The 23,151-nt window shown below is 40.7% G+C and overlaps 1 protein-coding gene across 6 annotated transcripts in view; it reads right to left on the bottom strand.

The window, feature by feature from the left end:
• Window positions 1-665: 665 nt before the first annotated feature.
• The window catches only part of GRAMD4 (GRAM domain containing 4), a 121,979-nt gene continuing 99,493 nt past the window's right edge, over window positions 666-23,151 (bottom strand). For 4 of the 6 annotated variants that reach the window (XM_084810976.1, XM_084810975.1, XM_084810979.1 and 1 more), the window contains 5 exons: window positions 20,695-20,842; window positions 20,113-20,206; window positions 17,538-17,622; window positions 15,609-15,677; window positions 666-14,758 (listed from right to left, as the gene is read on the bottom strand). In XM_084810976.1, coding sequence (XP_084667102.1) covers window positions 14,657-14,758; window positions 15,609-15,677; window positions 17,538-17,622; window positions 20,113-20,206; window positions 20,695-20,842 — 498 coding nt within the window. In that variant the 3' untranslated portion in view covers window positions 666-14,656. The remainder of the gene's footprint in view (window positions 14,759-15,608; window positions 15,678-17,537; window positions 17,623-20,112; window positions 20,207-20,694; window positions 20,843-23,151) is intronic. The other 2 variants (XM_084810980.1, XM_084810977.1) reach the window with 1 other exon arrangement.

Raw genomic sequence — 23,151 nt, forward strand, 5'->3', positions numbered from 1 at the left:
TTCCCCTCCACTCAGCACTGGTTAGGCCTCATCTGGAGTACTGTGTCCAGTTCTGGGCACCACATTTTAAGAAGGTTGCAGACAAACTGGAGAGGGTTCAGAGGAGGGCAACAAAGATGATCAGGGGACTGGAAACAAAGCCCTATGAAGAGAGACTGAAAGAACTGGGCATGTTTAGCCTTGAGAAGACTGAGGGGAGATATGATAGCACTCTTCAAGTCCTTGAAAGGTTGTCACAGAGAGGAAGGCCAGGATCTCTTCTCCATCATCCCAGAGTGCAGGACATGGAATAATGGGCTCAAGTTACAGGAAGCCAGATTCCAGCTGAACACCAGGAAAAACGTCCTGACTGTTAGAGCAATATGACAATGGAACCAATTCCCTAGGGAGGTGGTGGGCTCTCCCACACTGGAGGCCTTCAAGACGAGGCTGGACAGCCATTTGTCAGGGATGCTCTGACTTGGATTCCTGCATTGATCAAGGGGTTGGACTCGATGGCCTTGTAGGCCCCTTCCAACCCTACTATTCTATGATTCTATCATTCTATGATTCTAAGTTACATTCAAACTGACCTACAGTACATCTGGCCTTAAAGGAAGGTGTTCTTGGTTCAACTTCAAAGAGAGTTAAATAAAAAAACCTACAGGCATACCCTGTCCCCTGACAGTATCTTGAGCTACATAACTGTCACTTCTTCTTCCTCCTCCTCTTTCTCATCATTGCTACCAGGTGCTTGCTTGATAGGCAGAGAGCCAGTGAGCGAGCAGACAGTGGCATCTACTGGTCCACCTTCTCACTACCACCGTTGTCAGGGCCAGAGCAAGAGAGAGGCTGCAATGACGAAGAGGGGGCTCTTGTCCAGAGGGCTCTTGTCAGTGGGCTCCCACTGGGATGCAGGCCGTTGGCAGGTGCCCAGCCATGCCTATCCTTGACGCCAGCCCTGCCTGGAGGAGAACATATTTGCCAATCATGAAGCTTCATTAAATTGCTGTGTATCACTTGGATGTTTTTGTATCATCTCAACAGATGCCCAGCAGCTAAAAGTATTTGTAAATGCACCTCAAGACCCACTTTACCTGTTCCATTTATAGGACCTATTTTCAAGTAACGCTTCTTCATTTTTAAAAAAGCTCTTCATTTCAGCTTACATCAAGATTCCCTATCAGAAGACGAGCTCCTGGACTAATATTTCACATTAACAGCTAGGCAATTAACCGGCTCCCAATGTGCACCAGCAATCATTTCTGGAGCTCTCCGTGAAGTTCACTTCTATAGTTATTCATTACTAGTGAAGGGGTAGCAAGAGCAAATGCTTTCAGCCTCCCAGGCTTGCTCAGTTAAATGGAAGGGGGAGCTCATTCAGCTTTGCAGGCGTCGATCTCCCTCAATGAGGCATCGGAGAGAATAAGTGCCACCCAGAAGTGAGCAAAGAATTGTTCTCAATCAAATGATCTAAATTGTGTTTAGATTTTTAAAAGAAAGAAAACCAGACATAGCTCATCCTTCCAGAACTATGCAGAAATCAAGATGTTACATTGTTTGGGAGGCGGGATTATGAAACAAAAAGTTAGTCAACCTATTGCCATTGCGAACTTTAATGATTCCTTTTTGTTATTTTAGTTAGACAAGCTCATTATTCCGAGAGAATCGTGGTTGCAGGGGAGCTGAGCTTCTAAGCTCAAAGCTCTGATGAGCTTTCATCTGTGTTCACTGAAGTATGACCTTCCTATGCGTGTGGAGCCACCGCCATTCGCTGAATCACTAAATCAAACTAGAGATGACCCATCAAGGCCTTTGCTTAACAGACTGTACTTTCCTTTGTAGCCTTTGTCCTAAAAGAAAATCACCTCCATTATAAAACCCTTTACAGTGAGTGGATGTAAGGCTTGTTAAAATCTGATCCTTACATTTCCCCAAAGGCACAGTATTTTCCATTTTCTTCTGGTACTGGGGCCCTTTACCAGGACCTCAAGAGCCAGAGGTCGAGGGCCCCAGTCCAGGCAGCAACCTCATTACCATATGAAAAACAAATTGGCTACATTGTTGATCACACCCGAGGATACTGTATCTATGAACAACCTACCAATTGTCCAGATATTGTGAAATTTGCTGGATCCAATCTGGAGCAGACTTAGAGCAGAACATCCTGAATAGGGAATTGCCGGCCCAGGCTCTTCTCTAGAACTCAGATAGTGTGCTGCTTGTGCAGTTAAACTAGGACTTGTAGTTTGAGAGAGAAATAAATTTGTGATTCCCTATGCGATATGGTCTCTCAAAAACTACTAGTCCCAGAGTTCCTTGGGCATAGGCTTATGGGAGAGACAAACCACCATAACTGGCTGGTTTCAGAAACCAGAAACTGCCATATAGAAATGAATGAATGAAGTAATTGATCCCAAGGATAGTGGGAGCCAGGTTACAGGCTCAAAATAGATGTGAATAAATGTCTAGTACACACACACACTCACAAACACACTTTCTCTCTCTCTCTCTCTCTCATGCATGCACACACACCCCATGCCATGTCTAGCTATAAATACAGAACAGGCAATCAGAAATGTAAGGAGGTTAAACAAAGGGAACTAAAGGAAGTCAATCAGTCCTCCAGTTTTTCAAAACCTTTCTCCAGTTTGTCTCAGGCAATATGCTATCTAGGCAAGTAGATGAATAAAATATGAAAATGATTTCAACATAGAGACCTTTTCTGTGGTAAGTGATGAAGAAAGGCTGCCAAATGCATTTTGGGACTCCAATCTAAAGTATTCAATAGATAGTCTGGTAATATCACTTTAGCACCAACAAATTCAGAAGTTTTCCAAAAACCAGTAGTGTAGTGCTACACAATCTGATTCATGTTCTTCTCTTTTTCTTTTTTTAAAGATCTAGGTTTATGACCTAAAAACATAACAGATAATTCACTATGTTGCAGTGAAAAGGGCCAAAAAATAAAGCTTTAAAGTGAATTGGTCCATGTATAAAGTGTTCACCACTGTTAAAATAAAATTTTTAAAAACCCCAAATTTCAGCAAGATAATACCTTTATTAGGACCAGCCACAAAGTTACAAAATAGTCTGCAAGCTTTGTAGAGCTGTTCTTCAGTCTGGATGGTACATATTGAAATTAGACTGGGGGCTGCAGGTTGGCCACCCCATCTTAAGAGTTTACAAGGAGAGATTAGCATAATAGTTTTCCAAGTCATGGCCAGCTCCAGGGTTGAGGGGGCCCTGGGCAAATTGCTGTCGGGTGGGTTGTCTCTTCCATCAACGGGCCTCCTTTGGTTTATCTGGTAATGGTGGCAGCACCAGCCTGAGATTGGGGGGAAGGATTAAAAATCTAAACTGTCAAAAGGCTGCATGATTAGAGGTTGAATCAAGGCAAAACAAACTTAGTAAAGCTTCTGCAAATACTTAGGTTCCTACAAAGGCCCAACCACCACCCCCTCCTCAAATCCTCCAGCTAAAAACCCTTAAAACTAAGAATTTCTTTCAGCCTTTTAGCAAAATACAAAATCTCCTCAAAAGAGGAAAAAGCTACTTGCCTTCTAGCAGAACTGCAAGAATGTCAGGAACACATTTTGGGGAAAAATTTATGTGGAAAAAACAGAACAACTTATTTAAAAAACAATATACTAGAGGTTTGAAATTATACAATATACCCCCCCCCCTCCCCACACACACACACAGAGAATGCTATTTGGTCTGTTGGCTTGATGCTAAAAGCACGGTCATGGCCAGGTCTTTAAGATTTTTTTTATTTTATTTGTAAAAGGAAAGAAAGAGAAGTATACTTAACTTTTAGGAGAAAATGTGACCGCCTGTCCAGGGGAAAAAGGCTTTGCACTTTTCTTTTATACCTCCAAATCCTGTTGTGTGAGCTCTGGGGCTGCGATTGGATACAGCCAGGGATTCTCCACCTCTGAGGATCTTTTGCGTTATCCACTTGCAGGGAAATTATGCAAGAGCTTAATTACCACCACACCTTCCTCTTTCATTTCCGAGCACATGATTTTCAGGGGTCCAAAACTATATGCATACTCTCAGTTCTATGTTCTTTGTGTTTTACAAATAAATGAAGTATACGTCTACCTTACAAGTTTGCTGTAAAGGACGTCTTTTGCTTCAGACCTGAAATGTTGCTAACCTTTGCAATCTTTGTTCTATACTTTTTAACAAAATACATACTTTTCCCCACAGAAAATAAAATCTACTACACTTTCAATAATATACCTTGCGGTGGCTTCTACAGTTAAAAACTGTTAAGAACCCTATTTTAAGTATCACCGGAAACTACAAGTGTACTTTTACAAAATTCTTGTTAAGGGCTACAACAGTGTATTTCCCATATGTATAAATGTACATATGGGGGCTGCAAGCACTTTCTACATATATCTTTAATGGTTACTTCCGTACATAACAACTTAAAGGCTGTTACTGTGAAATTTTCTGTCTCAGGAATTAGGGAATCCCACACTCTCCTGTAATAGGAGTTTGGATCAATACTTTTACCAATCTGGTAACAGTGGGTTTACAAAGAGAAACAGTTTACAAAATCTTAGTGGTGTTTAAAAACATGTCTACCTTGAGGGGCTGGTGTAACCCTCGCAACATTTATTTTCTGATTTGTACAAAGTGTATAATTTTGCTTTCCTTACAGAGTTGTTGTAAAAGATTCCTTTTGCTTCAGAACTGAAACATTGTAACCTTTGTTTTTCTGCTTTTTACAAAACGCTTACTTCTTTTCTCAGTGGGGAAAATAAAAGGCTGCTACACTTTGAATAATATAACTCTGGTGGTCTGTGGGGTTACTTCTAGAGTTAAAAACAGAAGGTGCCCCACTTTAAGTACAAATGGAGACTGCAGGCCTACTTTACAAGGCTGCTGTTACCAGCTACAACTAGCAGTACAATTTCCCCCTACATATAAATAGATGGGCTGCGAACAGTCTAATTTTTTAAATTAAAATTTCACTTTTGTTTCCTATGTACATAAGCAGCTTAAAAGGCTGCTATTGCAAAATCTTCTGTCTCTCAAGAATTAGGAAACCTCATGTTCTCCAAGATCAGATGCCAGGATTACTATATTTTACCAAGCTGCTAACAGCAAAAGTGAGAATTTATTTCCATTTAGAAGTCTAGACAATCAATCCCTACTCTCTTCTAAAGGGCAGTTTTGGCTCCCCATGTAGGATTTTTACAAAATCTAAGTGGCGCTTAAAGAATTATTTACTTTTTAAAGACCCTTGAAGGTTTTACTTGCAACCCCTGTGATTTTTATGTTTAATTATTCTTTCAAAATGCTTCTTTTAAAAAAAAAGTTTACTTTTCCCCCTTTAACTCTACACCATTTTTTGTATCTAGTTCCATTTTGGGAATTAGTGATAAAAGTTTATTCTTTCAAAATTACTCTTAAAAAAGAAAGACAAAATAGTTTTCCCCTGCAAGTCTACTAGCATATACCCCCACCTTTTGGAATATACAGGGGGTGATGATTGGATTACAGCACAGGATGTTTGTCATAGGCTTTACTTGGCAAACTGTGTTTTCTGTGCTTATTGCCCTCCTTTTGGAATACACAGAGAATGAGGATTGGTCCCAGCAAATTTAAAGCATGTCTACCTTGAGGGATGTTGTAACCCTTGCAACCTTTATTTTCAGATTTTTACAAAATATTTAATTTTGTCTACTTTACAGAGTCGTTGCAACCCTTGTGATTCTTACAAAAATGCTTACTTTCTCCACTTCAACTTTACCACCATATCCACCTCCCAGGCACCCATGAATACAGTTGATAGGCTTAAGGCATAGCTACTGGAGATACCTTTTTTTACTGAATGTAGCAGGATCTTCTCTGTTTTACGTCTATATAAAAGCCTGCAAACCTCACCCAACCCTAACTTGCTAATCGGAGTCTCCAAGCACCAGTTGCATTGTTCTACACAGTATAATTTTCCCCTACATATAAATAGATGGGCTGCACGCCACCTATTTTTATTAATTAAAATGTCACTTTTGTTTCCTATGTACGTAACAGCTATTGCAAAAGCTTCTGTGTCTCAGGAATTAGGGAACACTCTCCTGGATCGGATGCTTAGATTACTAAATTTACCATACTGCTAACAGCTAGTTTACAAGCAAAACAGGCAAAGCATATTTAAAATGAGAATTTATTTCCATTTTAGTCTCCCTACCCCAACTCTTGCTAAACAGCACCTCTTGATTCTGCCCCCCCCCCCCGATTTTGTATTTTTTTATTTTACAAAATCTTAGCAGTGTTTAAAGCATGTCTGCCTTGAGGGTCTGTTGTAACCCGTGACTTTTATTTTTATGGATTTTACAAAATGCTTAATTTTGTCTTCCTTACAGAGTTGTTGTAAAAGGATCCTTTTGCTTCAGATCTGAAATGTTGCAACCTTTGTTTTTCTGCTTTTTATACAATGCTTACCTTTTCCCCAATGGGAAAAAGGCTGATACACTTTGAATAATATAACCCTGATGATCTGTGGGGTGGCTTCTACATCTCAAAATGGGAATTAGTGATACAAAATCACTTTACAGGGGTGAGCATACTTTTTGGGGGGAGCCCTAGCAGCATTTTAAATGTGTCTAGAGTGTATAACTAACATAAAACTTTCTAACAACAAAGGGGAACGTAGTGGTTGGATCCTGATTTTCTGTGGACTCCTTTGTTTATCTGTGTCTGTCTACTACATCTCAGTGTGAGGATTAATGATGCAAAGTCACTTTACAGGGGTGAGCATAGTTTTTGGGAAACCCTAGTAGCATTTTAAATGTGTCTAGGGTGAAGGACCAGATTGCAGGTAAGCTTATAGTCGGTTTTAAATATAAAAACAAGTGCTCTGCAGAAAGAAAGAAAGAAAGAAAGAAAGAAAGAAAGAAAGAAAGAAGGAGGGAGGGAGGGAGGGAGGGAGGGGTGGGGTGCTGCTAGGCAAGACTAACACAAAACTCTCTAACAAATGTGTGTGTGGAGGGGTAGTAGTTGGATCCTGATATTCTGTGGGCTCCTTTGCTTATCTGTGTCTGTCTTCTACATCTCAGTGTGGGGATTAACGATACAGGAGTGAGCATAGTTTTTGGGAAACCCTAGCAGCATTTTAAATGTGTCTAGGGTGAAGGACCAGATTGCAGGTAAGCTTATAGTAGGTTTTAAATATAGTAGGTTTTAAAAACAAGTGCTCTGCAGGAAGGAAGAAAGAAAAGGGTGAGATGCTGCTAGACAGCTTAATATAAAATGTTTTTTTTTGACTGGGAAACCTCTTTTTCTGTCTCCATAAAGCTTGCCCCCTAGTAGCTCTGTGAAAACTGCAATTATAATTTTTGTGCCAGTACATCTATCTAGATGGAAAGTTCTTTTATTCCTTAAAGTTTTATTGAACTGCTTACTGTGGATGGTCTTCATTGTTTTAACAGGCTGTTTACAGCCTCCTCACGTTTTCCAGGAATTCTGTAAAAATGTCTACAGGTATGTTCTCTGCCACATCTCTCTGCTGCATCTTTTCTTCTTACATTTGCAGGAGCTATAGCAGGCTCTCCCTTTCTAGTTCTTTTTAAAAGTATGTAGACATTACTCGGCTTACAGCCTTTCTGGGGTTCAGTATTCAAGGGTGCCTGGCGTTTCTCTATGCAGGAAACATGTCTGGACAAGCTAAATAGCTACATTGATCGAATCTGGCTGCACCTCTTCTGACTGGCTGATGGGGTAGGATGTTTCTGGGCCTAAAATTGTTCCTGTTGGCCTGTTGGGGGGTGGGGATGTGACCGTATATGGTTCCAGGGTCCCTGCACATGTCAGGGGGCTAAAACCTCTTCCTATTGGTTCGTTGTGATGGGGGGAGTTCTTAGAGGGGTCACATGATCCCTCTAGGACAATCCAGGGAGAGTTTGGAAATGGCCCAAAGCGCCATTGCCGCACCTGTACCTGTTAGGGCTCTAAAGCCTCATCCTATTGGTCCACAGTGGCATGATGATTTCGTAGAGGGACCACATGACCTCTCTGGGCCAATCCGGGGAGGGTTTGGAAATGGACCTTTGGGCCATTTCCTCACCCATACCTGTTAGGGCTCTAAAACCTCATCCTATTGGTCCACGGTGGCATGACAAGTTCATAGAGGGGTCACACGACCAGCAGGACTTCATATGACCGGCAGGACTTCTGGAGGTGGGGCTCCTGGCTAGGGCAGGACATCCAGTCTCCCTAAGGGGGCGGGGCACCTATTTTTCAAATAGGGGCATGGTTTAGAGTTCGATGCGAGGTACCTACTTTCACTACTGATATATTGCATTTATTCTACAATGTTAAAAACAAACAAACCAAGTAAGCCCTTGAGAAGAGAAACTTAATTTTTAACATTAGGAACAAGGAATGTGGGGTTATTTTTCAGTTGCCACCTTGCTTCCAACTGTTTGTATTATCAACATCATACTTATTTTAACAGTGATACAGACTGCACACAAATGCCACGGCAGTGATGGGGAGTCAATGGAGCACACCCCTATATTATCCATAGGAAAACCAAGTGCAACGTCAAATGTAAATATATATTAACAACAAAGTTTTGCAGTTAAAGTTACGTAAGTATGGATATATTCTGATATACTTACACTAGACACGGTACTTGTAGCACCAAATGGCATTGCTCATCCAGTTGGCCAAAGTGATCTTCCGTTACACCATACATTTGAATACATTTGCAAAAGTCTTATAAGGGCCACAATGAACTCTGAATGCATATACCCAGAGTGTTTATTCATTTGGATTTTTACCCTAAAGGACAGGTTTGATCTTAAGTAAGGCAAAGAATACCTGCCGCCTTGGACACTCAGCCCAACAACAGCTGCCAAATAGCTTTTGACAATTTCTTGCTGAAAGATAAACTACAGTAGTTATAAGATAGTTGGCTAAGGTGTGTGTGTATGTGTGTATATATATATATATATATATACACACACACACACACACACACACACATACACACACTTGGACAGGCTCAATGGTAGAGCACATGCTTTGCTTGCAGAAAGGTCCCAGGTTCACTCCCTGGCAGCATCTCCTGTTAAAAACACCTGGCAGCAGGTAATGGGATAAACCTCTGCCAGAGATCCGGAAGAGCCACTGGTACGTGGAGCAGACAGTACGGAGTGGACAAAGTCTGCAAACAAGAAAAAGGGTTTAGGAATAAATGGAGGGTCCCCAATGGAGAGAACTGAGCAGTGAGGTCCCCAAAGGATCTCATCCTTTTGATGAATTACATGCTTACCACAGCAGTAAGGCATATGTGTAGTTTTAAAACTGGAGGGCAGGCCACCCTTGGGACACCTAAAGGGGGTGTGTGAAGAGAGGTGCAAAGTTCCAGAGTGGACAGGATGTTGAGGAAGATGGAACCTTTGTTGCCCCACCAGCTAAGAACTGCAAGGACTGAAGGCCCTCTTTGAAGGAGACTCTGACTGATCCACATTGGTTTTGCGTGGTTGACTGCATTCCCACCCTCACTCCTGGTTTGGACACAAAGAAGCTCAGGGACAGCAGCAACTCTTCCCAATTATAGCTCTCAAGCGTAGTTTTAGTAAGGGGGGGCAGATCTTCTTCTAATGCCACCAGTATCCACAGATACACCCTCACACATACAATGTAGCAGTGCTTGAATCTGCACGTTTTATGTATTTATTACGTACATTTATATCCTGCCTGTCTTCCATCAAGGCGAGATATATGGACTTCCCCAGGCAATTTCCTGTGCAGATACTGACTAGCTTAGACTTGCTTAGCTTCAGCAAGGGGGTTTCATCATGTGCCCCAGATCTGGGACCATAGGTGAACGTCCTGAGATTCTTAGACTTTCAAATACAGTTACCATTGATGGATTACAGGGGTCAAAAAGCAGAGTAACCTCAGAAGGCCCCCCACTCCCAAGTGTCAAAAAGGTTGAGGTTCACTGGCTTAAGCAGACTAAGGGTGGGCGCACCTTAAGCTTGTGGGTTCTATTTTGGTTTTTGCCTAGAAACCCAGGTTCCACCAGCTAGAGCCAAGTGCAAAATAGTGGCTTAGAAAGAGGAGTATTTATAGACTTAGAACTAAGGAACAGAACACCTCCAAGTGCATCTCAGGGCCAAAGACATATCTAGCAGCCACATTTTTTTTTTTCATTTTTACTCTACAGTAGGCAGAGGGGGCCTGATCTGGATCAGGGTCCTAGAAGGGGAGAATGGGAGGGCTTTAATGTTTTCACTTCTACTCTAGAGTAGGCATGAGGAAGCCAATCTGGGTCAGGTCCATAGAAAGGGGAAGGGTTAATGCCACCCTACCACAACACCGGGGTCCCAATCGGGATGTTGTATCTAATGTTAGTCTAATTTAAATCCCATTCATTTCAATTGGTCTACTTTATGTTGGACAAAACTGATCTCATAGTCATTTCACACAAAACCCATTCTAGATTCCCCTCAAGCTTCTTAATTTTAGATGCTAATTTGGGGGGAAATATTGTTGTTGTTAAACAATTAGGATCTGCTGCAAATCACCCAGAGATCTACTGATAGATCCCAATCTCCCTTCTGCACACGCGCGCGCGCGCGCGCACACACACACACACACACACCGGTGTAAAGAAAGCAAAGTGTTCAGACTTAGTGGGAATAGAAACAGGCACACCTTGTAGCATAAAGCATTTTTAGGGTTTATTTTATTTAAATAAAAATTATAATTTATACCAAGACCCCCCCGCTCCCATTTTTCTTAAACAATATTATCTTAAAAAATGTACAGGACAAATTGTTTCAGTTCATTTTTTCATACAGTACAAGTCTCCTGTTGAACAAAAGTTACACTGCTAATGAATTATTTACAACTTCAAAATATAGACTCAAACTTCAGACATAAAATTATTTCACATCCATTCTATTTAATGATTAGTAGCAGAAATAAAACATCTGCCAAAATGTACATCACTCATTATAAACTACCAGGTTTGTTTTTTTTAAGGGTTCACAATGTTTACGCTACTGTGTCTCCACAGCTTCCTCACTCGGTCTATATAACTCATGAACTGGTTTTGCTGGAATTTTGTGCGATGTTGCTACATAATTCACCTATAGGTCAAATCTTGCCTTGCAAAACTTACAGTGTACTTACATGTAATAGAACTTCTGCTTCTGGCAATTTAAAGAGGGAACATAAAATGTGATCAGTTTTCATCTCCCTTTATGCTGAGAAAGGTTCTCATACCTGACCACTACGCTTCCAGTAAAAGAAGTTATCTAATTAAATACAAAGAGAATTCACCAATAAGCCACAGGTCGAATCAGAATAACACATATCAACACAGCACATTTATGAGAATGGCTTAAAATGCTGTTGAAAAAAATAACACTTCACATTAAGTAGCACTACTGAACTTCAATTCAGTAGGACTATACTGCAAATCCCATGTAAAGAGATGAATTCGGACCAAATCTAAGAGCGGTTCCATGAATGTAGAATAGCCTGACAAATGCTCAGCATTTCAGGATATAGGAAATAAAAAGCATTAAGATACTCAAGCACACCAAATTTAGTTTTAGGGCATTTCAACAAATGACGTATCACCAAACATAGCAGTTAATTTTACAGTAGTTCTTTGCATAAAGTTGGACTTTGCAAAAATATGTGTGCCTGCCTTATTACACATTTGCTCTCTAAAAATCCAGTTCATTAACTTGATATTGGAATGAACTATCTTTGCATTGTAGTTTGCAACGCATGTACTACCTTAACATTTTTTAAAGTTTGCATTGTTAAAAGTGCAGATTATTTTGAACAAACCTGTATTAGTAATATCAAGGTAGAGGGGGAAATTAAATACCATTGTATGTAGTGAAACCTTATCTTTAGCATTACATTCTGAAAACGTAGGTTGTTAATTATTGTGGCACTGTCATCGCATCACAGTCAGACAGGACTTCAGGGAATCACATTCTAGAACAACACTTCAGTCGGCCAGGAGGGAGAGGAGGTAATAAGTGCTTGTTACCCGATTTTCACCAGAACCAGTATTTTCATGATCAGAGTGAAGATAAAAATTACATTTGAAAATGATACAAAAATAAGAAAAACAGCCCACTCTGTAAAAAATATAATCTGTTTTTCAAAAAACGAGAACCTCATGAACACCCAAGGGATTTTTTTAAAAGACAGACTCAATGTACTATGATTCTGATTTAGGTTAGTAAAAACATTAAGCTGATTAAATGCTTATTTATCCATCAGTTACTCTACTTGTTTACCTGCTGGGTTGATGCTTGACAAAATAAAGAAGTTCAGTTGGTATTAAGTACTCCCATATTCCTTAAACCTGTTCAAAAGTTTATATAACCTACTTTCTCAAAATTTTATATAAATCACAAATCATCTTAAAAAAAAATGAAGCTGCATTGTTTAGAGAAGCTTAAAGGTAAAGGTGTCCCCAACCAGTCGTGTCCGACTCTAGGGTATTGTGCTCATCTCCATTTCTAAGCTGAAGAGCCAGCGCTGTCCGAAGACGCTTCTGTGGTCATGTGGCCAGCATGACTGAACACCGAGGTGCACGGAACGCTGTTACCTTTCCCGCCGAGGCGGTACCTATTTATCTACTTGCAATTTCTTCCTTTCGAACTGCTAGGTTGGCAGAAGCTGGGACTGAAGATGGGAGCTCACTCTGTCATGCAGCACTCAGGTCTTGAACTGCTGTCCTGCTGACCTTCCAGTCTGCAATTCAGCGTCTTAACCACTAAGCCACCGCAGCCCCTTAAAGCAATGTGTAAGCTTCCCCTTAGAGAAGCTTACACATTGCTATTAGTCGAACTTTTTCCTGTTACTCTGCAGGACATTTGTGAGGCTTCTACTAAGCCTTTCAGATACAGACGCTGAGCTGAAAGTGAACTTAAAGTGTACTTTAGTTCTTTGGAGAAGAGGGGGATTTTCTCAGCATGTGGAAATCTGTTTATAAAGGCCTTCCAAAATTACTTTCCCCACTATTTTTTTATTGTTTGTTTTAAAACAAGGGGGAAATGTTTTCTGTCCTTAACAGAGATCAAAGTCCACCGAAGCCCATTTTCCTATGGCATTTTCCACTGTTAATAAGATTACCTGACCAACTAACTACATGTTACAAGCAAACAGATGTAACAGAGGCCCCACAGCCAATTTTTAAGAAAGAAATACAAGCATTGGGATGGAGCAACTGGGAGCAGGGAAGCAACTAAGCCGGGTGCTTAATCCATTTCCCAACTACCATTTTTTCTACTCCAAATCCCCCTCCAATAGGGTTCCTCCCTCCCAGTGAGGTTCTGGTTATATTTTTACCTTTGCACACAAATGACTATAATATCACTGGAAAAACAGCTGAGGAGGCTTTGGGGAAATGGCAAGTGCAGAAAGGGTTGAAGATGCCATGCTACTTCTCTGCTCAATACTGCCCACTCCATTACATGAATTTGCATATAACATGAGGTTAGCATCTGAAGTCTTGGGAGTCCATTTAAATGTTTTCTTGATTAAAGCCTTCCAAATTCAAAGCTTGTTATAGGAAAAAAGCAGAGATAAATCCTGCAAGAGACTAAAAGGATCAGAAACAGCATATTAATTGGCATGTTTGCGCAAATACAAAATGTACTAAAATAAGAACACAAAAGGAGAGATAATTACGGATATTGTGGTGTTAGTTTGATGAGGAAACCTGCACTCTTAGGTGAGCTTTTACTACATGAAAGATACAAATTTTCACAACTCAAACCTGCCCTCCCCTCAGTATATCAAATATTTCAAAGGAAGAAAAAAGGATCTCAGTGAACCTATGAAGGCAGCATAATGCCACGGTACTATTTCAAAATTAATAATAATTCCTTGAAGAGATGAACCACAAAAATTGAAAATCATTCAAAGAAGGTGTTCTGTTGAAAACAGTGGCTTCATTTGTTATGTTAGCAAAGTGCCTCTATTAGGAAGACACACAAAGGAGACAGAAAATGAAGGAATGAGCCAACTCTCTGTGCTGAGGACTAGTTATTCCTCACAAAAGCCTCCCAAAGATACATATCCTTTGAAAAGGTACAGCAGTTAGTAAGGAAGTTTGAAGCACAACTACTAGTACTCATATCTTCAATTAATATTATTTAGATATCAACTAGTAAGATAAAAGATATCTCAAAAGCATGTTGTTGTTAACATGTTTTGCCAACCTTGCACCCTGTTACATGTACAGAAATGCCACTAAAATCAATAGGACTGGTGCAATAGGACTGTATGCAGAACCTGCAGCAGAAGAGGAATAGAATGTACTGTTGTGCCCTGGGATTTCAGGGTAGGAGAAGACAGCTTCCTTGGCCTATCCTCAAGCTAGGTTTGCCAAGTATCTTCCTAAGCTTTTTAATGTCACTAGTAAACATTAAAAGTGCTTAATGTGCAAGGCTAATAGTGATGATAGCACTTTCATTGTCTTTTTTCTTTTTTACAAAAAGCTTTCAAAAACAAAAAAATGGAAGGCATATATAAAATACACTTATGTAAAGTAAGACATATGCAACGAAGAAAATTATTGCAGAATTGATGAAGGGTGTTCCACCTTTTATTCACTACCGAGTGAGTAAATCAATAAAGTCTCCCCAGGAGAACGAGCAATGGTGATATACTAGCTTTCACTGGTAGATGCTGCAGACGTTATCTTCGCATACTGGGTGAAAATGGTCTCAAAAGCTTCGTCTCTGTGTACCATGGCACCAAACACTAAAGGCTGGGGGGGGGGGGGGGAAGAAAAAAACAGAAATGTCAGTATGAACTAGTGGAATATGAAGACTCCTAGTGCATCAGTAAGAATTAAGAGCAATCCTGTACACAGAAGTCCCATTATCGAGTTATTATTTATTTATTTAAAATGTGTCTACACCACTTTTCAGCCAAAAAGGCTCCCAGAGCTGCTTACAGATCAATAAAAAGCAAGGCTGTCCCTGCCCTCAAGCTTACAATCTAAAAGACAGACACAAAAGGAAAAAAGGAAGGGGAGAGAGGAAAGCAAATTCAGTTCTTAAAGTTAAAGAGTTCTTATAACTATCAGGTGAGATGGAAACAGTTTAGGGAGAGGAGTAGCCAAAAGGAGCTGGCCATCTTCTCCCTCTGCTGCAGCCTGATGGAATGGGTTCAATGGGGCTTACTCTCAGGATTGCAGCCTAAATTGTTCTTAGCACTTTCCTTCAACATACTAAGCTTCAAATATAATCATCTCCAAGTCACTAGACCTCTTCCCTCACTATCAACAAAGGGCACCAATGTGACTTACTGTTCAAATTCTTTTTTTAAACGCTTACAGAGTAACTGATGTTTCTTGTATGACATACACACCTATGAAAAATTGAACGTTTTGCCTTATGTTGAAAACAATTAATAAATTCCCTTGCGTTGCAAATTGCAGCACAGATGCTTGCACAACTCAATAAACAGTTCAGTAAAATAACCCATATAGCTCAAGTTAAAGGAAGTGCTCCAAAAACTGACGAGGTTACCATAACATTAATATTCCAGGCAAGTGCAACTCATACTCTAGGCATTTAGCAGTACAGATAAGGTATTTTTATTTGCCTACTTACTTTTTGTGTAGATGGTGTCGATACTGCAATACCCATCCCAGATCCTGGGAGAACAGAGAGCACTTTGTACTAAAAACACACACAAAAGGGGGGGGGGGCGTTGTTACAGATGAACATTTACACCAGTGAAGGTGACACAGAAAAGTTCAGAACTGAAACATTCAGAAATTTAGAAAGCAGTATCCTATTAGGCTACGTCTCCAAGAGCAGTAAAGGAATAATATAAAAATGGTGTGCTAGTATCTATAATGGCTTAGAAATATGCTGTGAAGTGCAGCCTGAGGTAATGAGAGAAGTATTTTAGAACTGTTGCTTTCATCATGGAGGTAAAGGAGCTGAACAGGAAGGTGCAGGCCTTGTTCCTTGAGAGCCATAGCTCCCTTGTCAAGGGGAAGTCAAGAAGCTCCTGTTCCCCAGCTAAAGTTCTAGGAGGGGCCGTGGCTCAATGGTAGAGCACATGTTTTCCATGCAGAAGGTCCCAGGTTCAGTCCCCAGCATCTCCAGGTAGGGCAGGAAAACCTTGTGCCTGAAATCCTGGAGTGCCACTGCAGGTCAGTGTTGGTAATTCTGAGTGTAAGGCAGCTTCCTATGTTTCGGGGTTGTGCTCTGCCCAAGTGTAGGACCCAACTATGGGATGCAGAGAGACTTTGAAAAAGACATAGTAACTGGGTATTAACTGGTTGATAGCACAGCCTAATGACCAGAGGTGGTTTTCCCTTTGGTCCAGAATGTGCCTGCTCATCGTATCCACCTAGCCATGTATAATGGCAACCTGATATTTAATGCATTAACTCAATACACAAGAATGCCATCATTATTATGAATTAATAATGACACTAACCACAGAAACTCATTACGCATTCGCAACGCAGAAGTTGAATGTTAAGTGTACCATGTAAGCAGAGAGTTTCTCTCTGATGATGAAGAATTTATAAGGAAACTGGGGGGAAAAAGATCAAGAAGCACAGGTAGCCTGGGAAGCATCAGAGAAATGGAGAGATGTGTAACAGAAAGAACATACACATTGAGCACCCTTAGCCACCACGTAGGTAAGCTCAAAAACATCACAAAAATACATTATAAAACACCCTGAGGATGAGGCAGAACAAGGGACGTCTCTTTCATGCGGGAAGAAAACTTGCAGGAAATTGGAGGACAGATTTAGGCAGAGCACTAGTTCCACCTCCTCCCTACAGCTGCGCACCACATTGCCCCCTCACACTTGTATTGTGGCAGATGCAAAATGGGGCTTGCCTGCCAGCACAGTTGACGCTGTCGCCACTTGCAGTAGCAGCACAACCCCACCCCGAAACCTGCAGCAAAAAAGACAGAAGCTGTGCTACAACCCCCGCCAATGGGGAGCCCTAATTGTGACAAACTGTTGAGAATCTCTTCTCTTCCTGAGGAATTCGGTAAAAGTGTCCCCCCAATTTTTCTGCCCAAAATAGAGTGGAGAATTTCAAGACACCACGTGTGCACAGCTCCAGTTTTAATGCTTTAATGTATCATGATTGTATTTTTTCATCTCTATCGCATTTATTTTCTTTGTTATTCACCTTGAGTTTTTGAAAGGCAGGATGTAAATGTTTTATATGAAATAAAACACCTCCTCTTGGAGATTAAGAGGCCTAGTTTACATCATATCTTAACCCCAGTTTTGGAAAAAATCCATCCCAAGGTAAGTTAGAACTGCATGATGGGGAGAGGTTCCTTGTTCTGTACTGGCACAGTCAAGTCAAAATTAAGCACTTTTACATCCTGTTGGAATTTACTGAAGGAGTACACTTAACTCCCTCAGTAAATCTGTGAGACCTGTGCTCAGTTTGGCTTTACCATGTCTGTTTGTGCTATTAAATGAATTGGTAGATGATCATCCTAGAAAGAATTAAAAGCAAAACAATAAAGAAAACCCAAACATCATGGACTTACCTTCTGAATATCTGTTATATCTGCTAGTTTTATAACTTTATTTCTTTTAGACGAACCAGATTTGGAACTTTCGAAGCATAAGTAACTGAAGGAAAGGGAAGAAATAATGTATATATTATAAATATAGTCATCTGAAAACTAAAAAGATTCCAAATCCTGCCATTACTTCAAGTTTTAATTTCCCAACCTAAATAGCTTTACAAGTTAATGTGAGAAAAATGTGAGTGATTTTAAAAATAAAATAGCATTTACTCTGAGGTGAATATCAAAGCTCTATAAATTTTTACACACTGTCATACAGACATTGCAATAAAAACATATGCAGAGAGAGAGAGAGAGAGAGAGAGAGAGAATGAATGAATAGAAATGGGGCATCTTAAATTATTTTCCATACAGAGTTCTGCATGCATAGCTTTCCTTCATCAGGGAAGCTGTTAAAGGCTCAAGGCTCAGACAGGAACAAATTATCAAACCACATGATGCCACAATGCTTTTAGGTTTTAAAAAAAGAATTTACAAAAGCACTCAGATCTGAAACTTGCAACTCGGCATTTTTGGGGAATATAACAATTAGATCTAAACTGAAATGAGAGATTTTCCCCAGCTTTTAGTAATCAGGGGCTTTTTTCCAGAAGAGGAAAGGTAACCCCCACCCCACCCCTCCGCAGCACACAGTCACACTATCCCAGGCACACAAACAGAAACCTCTGCTCCTTTCATCTCTAAGAGTGATATCATCACTCAGATTTGGCTAAATGAAAACATTACTGAAAGCAAGTGAAGCTAATTGGGAATGGAAGGAATAGAGATGTTACGAGGATAAGGGTCTATGATGCTTCTGTGGTGCTCTGAAGAAGGCAGTAGAGGGGTTGTAACAAGGTATAAGAAGAGGGTATTGAGGGTGCTTTGTGGGGTCTGTAATGGGAGGGGGGAGGATAGGGGGTGTGGATATGCTCATACATATACACATCTCTCCAAAATGGCTGTACAGGCTAGCCAGGGGAAGGGTCCTCTAGTCATTAGTCAGGAGTGTGAAAGGAAGCTATTGGGAGGTTGGACCCAGTCCCTCCTTCCAACCCACCAGGAAAGTCTAGAGGAGGGACTCCTCTAGATTCTCTCCCAGCCTTTGTAATGTAAACATCTCCAATGTATGTATAAGCTGCTTAGAGTCCTTGGGGTGGAGCAAGATACAAGTCACAACAATAATTCAGAGTGAGGATAATACTTCCTGAAAAGGAATTGCCCTTGCTCTGAATCAGCGTGGTCTTTAGTGATGTGGTCACATAGCCAAATTAGATTGGCAATTTAAGACATCGCAGCTACTAGGAAGAAGGATGTTTTGAAAACTAACCACAAAAAGGTGGTAAAGCAGAAGCCAGTCAGGATTGCAAACACCTGCACACAGGTCTCAAAGGGGTTTGGGAGCCTTTTAGGAGCTTTGGGAGCGATTTTAGGAATCCACTCCCCCATCCTGAAAGTCCTTTTTCACACTAAGAAAGTTTGCTGGAGTACATTCAGCTCTGCTTTATAAAAGTCTTTTGATTTACAAATACACAAAACAGGTTATTCTAGAGATGCATAGGGATCCCCTACGTTTGAGTTCTGAAGCCTTGTTCATCACTTTGAAGTCTGCAGAAATCCAGATGTTTCAATTCCCTTTTCTTTAATGGAACCTTGAGTCATCTGATCTTGTGAGAGATCATAATTTTACCCATGAATAAGATACTAGGGCTGCACATTGGTACCTCCTTTCTGACCCATTGACCTGGTTTGCACACACCAAAATCAACCTACAATTTGTTAACCATGGATTGTTCACGGTGAAGCGGGAGCGAGTGAGCACGCTGGCTCCTGCCCACTCACTCTGGCTGCCTTTAACAACCCAAGGACTCTCTGTCCCTGTGCTGTTTATCATGCCATCTGAACCTGGAATTGCAGGTTGTTGGGGAAAGAACAACCCAGACTTGTAACCTAAGAACAAACCATGGTTGTTCGTCCCTCAACAACCTCCAATTCTGGGTTTGGATGTCATGATAAACAACCGAGGGACAGAGCATCCCTGGATTGTTTAACTCAACAGAAGTGGGCAGGTGGTCGGGAGCCAGGATACTTGCTCACTCACACTTGTTCATGGCTACCCAGGATTTGGTTAAACCCTGGGTAGCTGTGACGTGCGAACCAGGCCATGAAATCCGGTTCCAATATTATTTTTCGAGGTGATTACTATTTCATGAATTGATCTTGCCACATGCCAATTGTGAATTTGCTGTCTTGCAACAAGTTCTGGTATTCTCATGAGAAAACCCCACTGAAAACTAGTGTGCACTTACGTAGAGGCTTGCAGAATTTTTTCTTATGGTGCGCTAGATCTATTTTTTTAATGTTTGTTTGCACTGACTTATGGGAAATATCTTTAACCTTCTCTTTCGGTCTCCTGACCTTTGGCTTAGCATCTGATTTGCAATAGACTTTTGGGCTTTTCTTTCGCTTTGTAACTTACAAAAGCAAGGCAAGTGTTCCCAGTTAGTCCATTCTCTGTGTACAACAGTCCACTGTAAATCATGCAAAGACTTACTTTTCTGTGACATAAAGGACTCCATTTCTAATGTAGTCTGTGGGAATCTTCCTGTCCCTGTTAATCAAGCAGCACCGCCAGCCATTTTCACACACTGCCAAAATAATATAACTACATTATATTTCACACAAACCTAAGAAATTAAAGTGAAGCTCTTCAAATTGGCAGGCAATGCTCCAGAAACAAGATATTGCAGAAAGTGGAAACATAGATGCACTTTGGACTTTGAGGTGATAAATCTTTCTTTAAAGATACCCCCACAAATCTCAAAGTGCATACAAAGCTTTTCTAAACACTGAAGTGTTTGTTTCAAGCATTGGGTTAAGTTACTTCTCTCACAGGGATCGTGCACCTTTTCTCTCCTCTCAAATTTATGCTACCACAAAAGGCAAACCAGGCTTCGGGCATCAGGTTCACTCAGAGAATCCTATGGATGTTAGATAAAATATTAATTTGATCTCCTGGCCATAGAACCCAACAGCAGGTAACATTACAGGACCATTCATTTCCGAATACTGCTCCTCTCTTCACAATTCTTTTTCAATCACGCTTCCATTTTAAGGCTTAAGTTCGTGTTAATACCTGCCAAAGGACGCTCGTTTTCTGATAGATTAAATACTTCATGGAAGTTGCCTCTCTTAGTAGTATGAAACCGGCTGCTGTCTTCATCCCTGCTCACTCCTGTTGGGGCACTTGAGCTTACACAACTTCGCGATGCTGCTGTTTGAAGCTGTAAGGAAATACAACTGGATTACTATTAATGCACCATAATGCATACATCACACAAGGCTTAACAATTGTATGCAACCCATTTCCCTAGAAAACATCCTGCCTTTATTCTTCAGAGTGTGCATATACTGCTAAGAAATCAAGGCCCAATACATCTACAGGCCTTGCCTGCTCTTATATTCATGTTGCACGGCTTGGGAGTGGTATCTCCACCTATGGCTAAGATTTAGAGCCAATCAACACATTCAGAATCATCATGTGGTGCAGTTTTATCAGGACTGTATCACTTCTTACTGCAGTCAGGTGAACGGCATGGGAGAAAAACATCACAACGCTCTACACTTGGAGAGCTAGCACATCATGAAGAGATGTCCAAGGGAAGCCCCCTCTTGTATATGCTGACTATCTAAATACAGGACGTTTTTCAAAAGGCCTGCATACAAACATGCAATCTCTCACCAACAATCTGAAGTAGAACAGTTTCAGCATTGCTATACCATGTAACTATTCTGTATATAGCTATACAGAATAACCGCTTTGATGGCTCTTGAGCAGATAAGTGATATATCACATGTTAATAAATAAATACAGTATAAATATTTGCTCTGATCAAAAGCACTACATACATCTGGGAGCCCTCCAACTCTTCATTCCAGTGGAAGCCTTGTGCACACACACCCAACACCTCCCCCAAGTTTGGGTACTTTCTTGAGCAGCAGCCCATGAGGTGTGAAGGAACTGCCACCAGAGAGAAAAATCAGCAAGCTGCCCAGGTGTGATCTAGAGCACCTTTGGCATATGCATTCCAGAAGGACCCAAAAGACACCAGTAAAACAGTATTCTTTCCATCAAGCTCAGGAAACCAGGAGATCAGCTATGTAAGGTTAGCAAGGCTGATTAGCGAAGCTATTGCAAGATGTGGAGAGTAGACAGCAGAATCTCATTGATTATATTCTCTTCAAAAGTACAGAGTAGCTTTTATTGAAAGCCACTCCAATATGTTAGATTGAAGAGTGGGGTATAAATCTTAAATTATAAAATTAATATGTTTACATGGAGTCCCCAGGCAGTTTGCCATCCAGGCCCTGACCAGGCCCTGATCTGCTCCAGTTTGGGTAACATAACATACCCTTACAGCATTATCTGGTTGTTCCATTTGCACATTGTCCAAACTAGCTCTAAGGAATGACAACTGTATCCTCACATTTTCCTAACCACCTAGCATTTTAAATGGTGGGACAGGGGGACAAATCATTCCAAAATAAATAAATTGTACTTGAAGTTTGATTATGCGTTTTAAGCCCCATGGATGTCCATGCTTAACTTGCCTGGATTGCACTTTTGCCCAGCTACTTTTTAAGGCACCAGTAAAATTACAACTGAGAATTAGGATGTGGCAAACACATTCAGGGAGACACCAATATCCATCTGGGGGATAGCTGGACATACTATTCGTCTACTGCAATGTTACACTTTAGGCCACTTCCATCCCCTGGAAAGCACTCTTGCCACCATTGCACCATTCAATTTGGTGGTGTGGCAATAAAAAAAAAAATGGCAAGAGCACCAGGGTTTTTTTTGCCAAGAGTGGGGCAGCAAGGGGTGCACCTGAAGGGGGGGGGCACACTGTGTCCTCCGCAGCTTTAGACAAAGGCTCCTTCCACATCTGCACAAAGCATTTTGCAAGAAGACAACTAAATATTTTTTCCACAAGCGTTTCAAAGAACTCTTTAGGAAATATTACTGTACACAATTCAAGATTAATCAACTAGTCGGTTCTCCCAGGAACAACACTCTATTATGCATCTCCAAGTGACTTAACATTCAAACCAAGGCCATTTAATATATGTACCACACACACACACACACACAAATAACAGTTAACTAAATGCACAAGCTTACACACACACAGAAAAAGGGAATCAGCTTATTATGAACACAAATGATCCAGTGGAAAGAAAGTGTTTCACGCTAAGATCCGTACCTTTTCATGCCCTGACAGCTAGCAGGAAAAGAAAAAACAAACAAACACAAATGTGACAGTGACAAAAGAAAAAAGCAAAATCTATTTAACTATATCAGATATAGAATAAAAACATGAATTGAGTGAAGTTGCAAGATCTTTCTCACATACCAAGAGACTACACGCAATGACTGCAATCTTTAAGAAAAACCCAATGTATCAGTGGTTAGAGCACACCTTTACAATTCATTAAAATTATAATCACCTGACTAGATTTCCCATATCTGGCTTCTGACCTGTTTTTCACAAATTAATAATCTTTAGTAACTTCTGTATTTAGGGCAAGA

The sequence above is a fragment of the Heloderma suspectum genome, chromosome 7, assembly GCF_057233095.1.
Source record: "Heloderma suspectum isolate Gila_16-S chromosome 7, 16-S_ref, whole genome shotgun sequence".
In the NCBI taxonomy this organism is placed as follows: Eukaryota; Metazoa; Chordata; class Lepidosauria; order Squamata; family Helodermatidae; genus Heloderma; species Heloderma suspectum.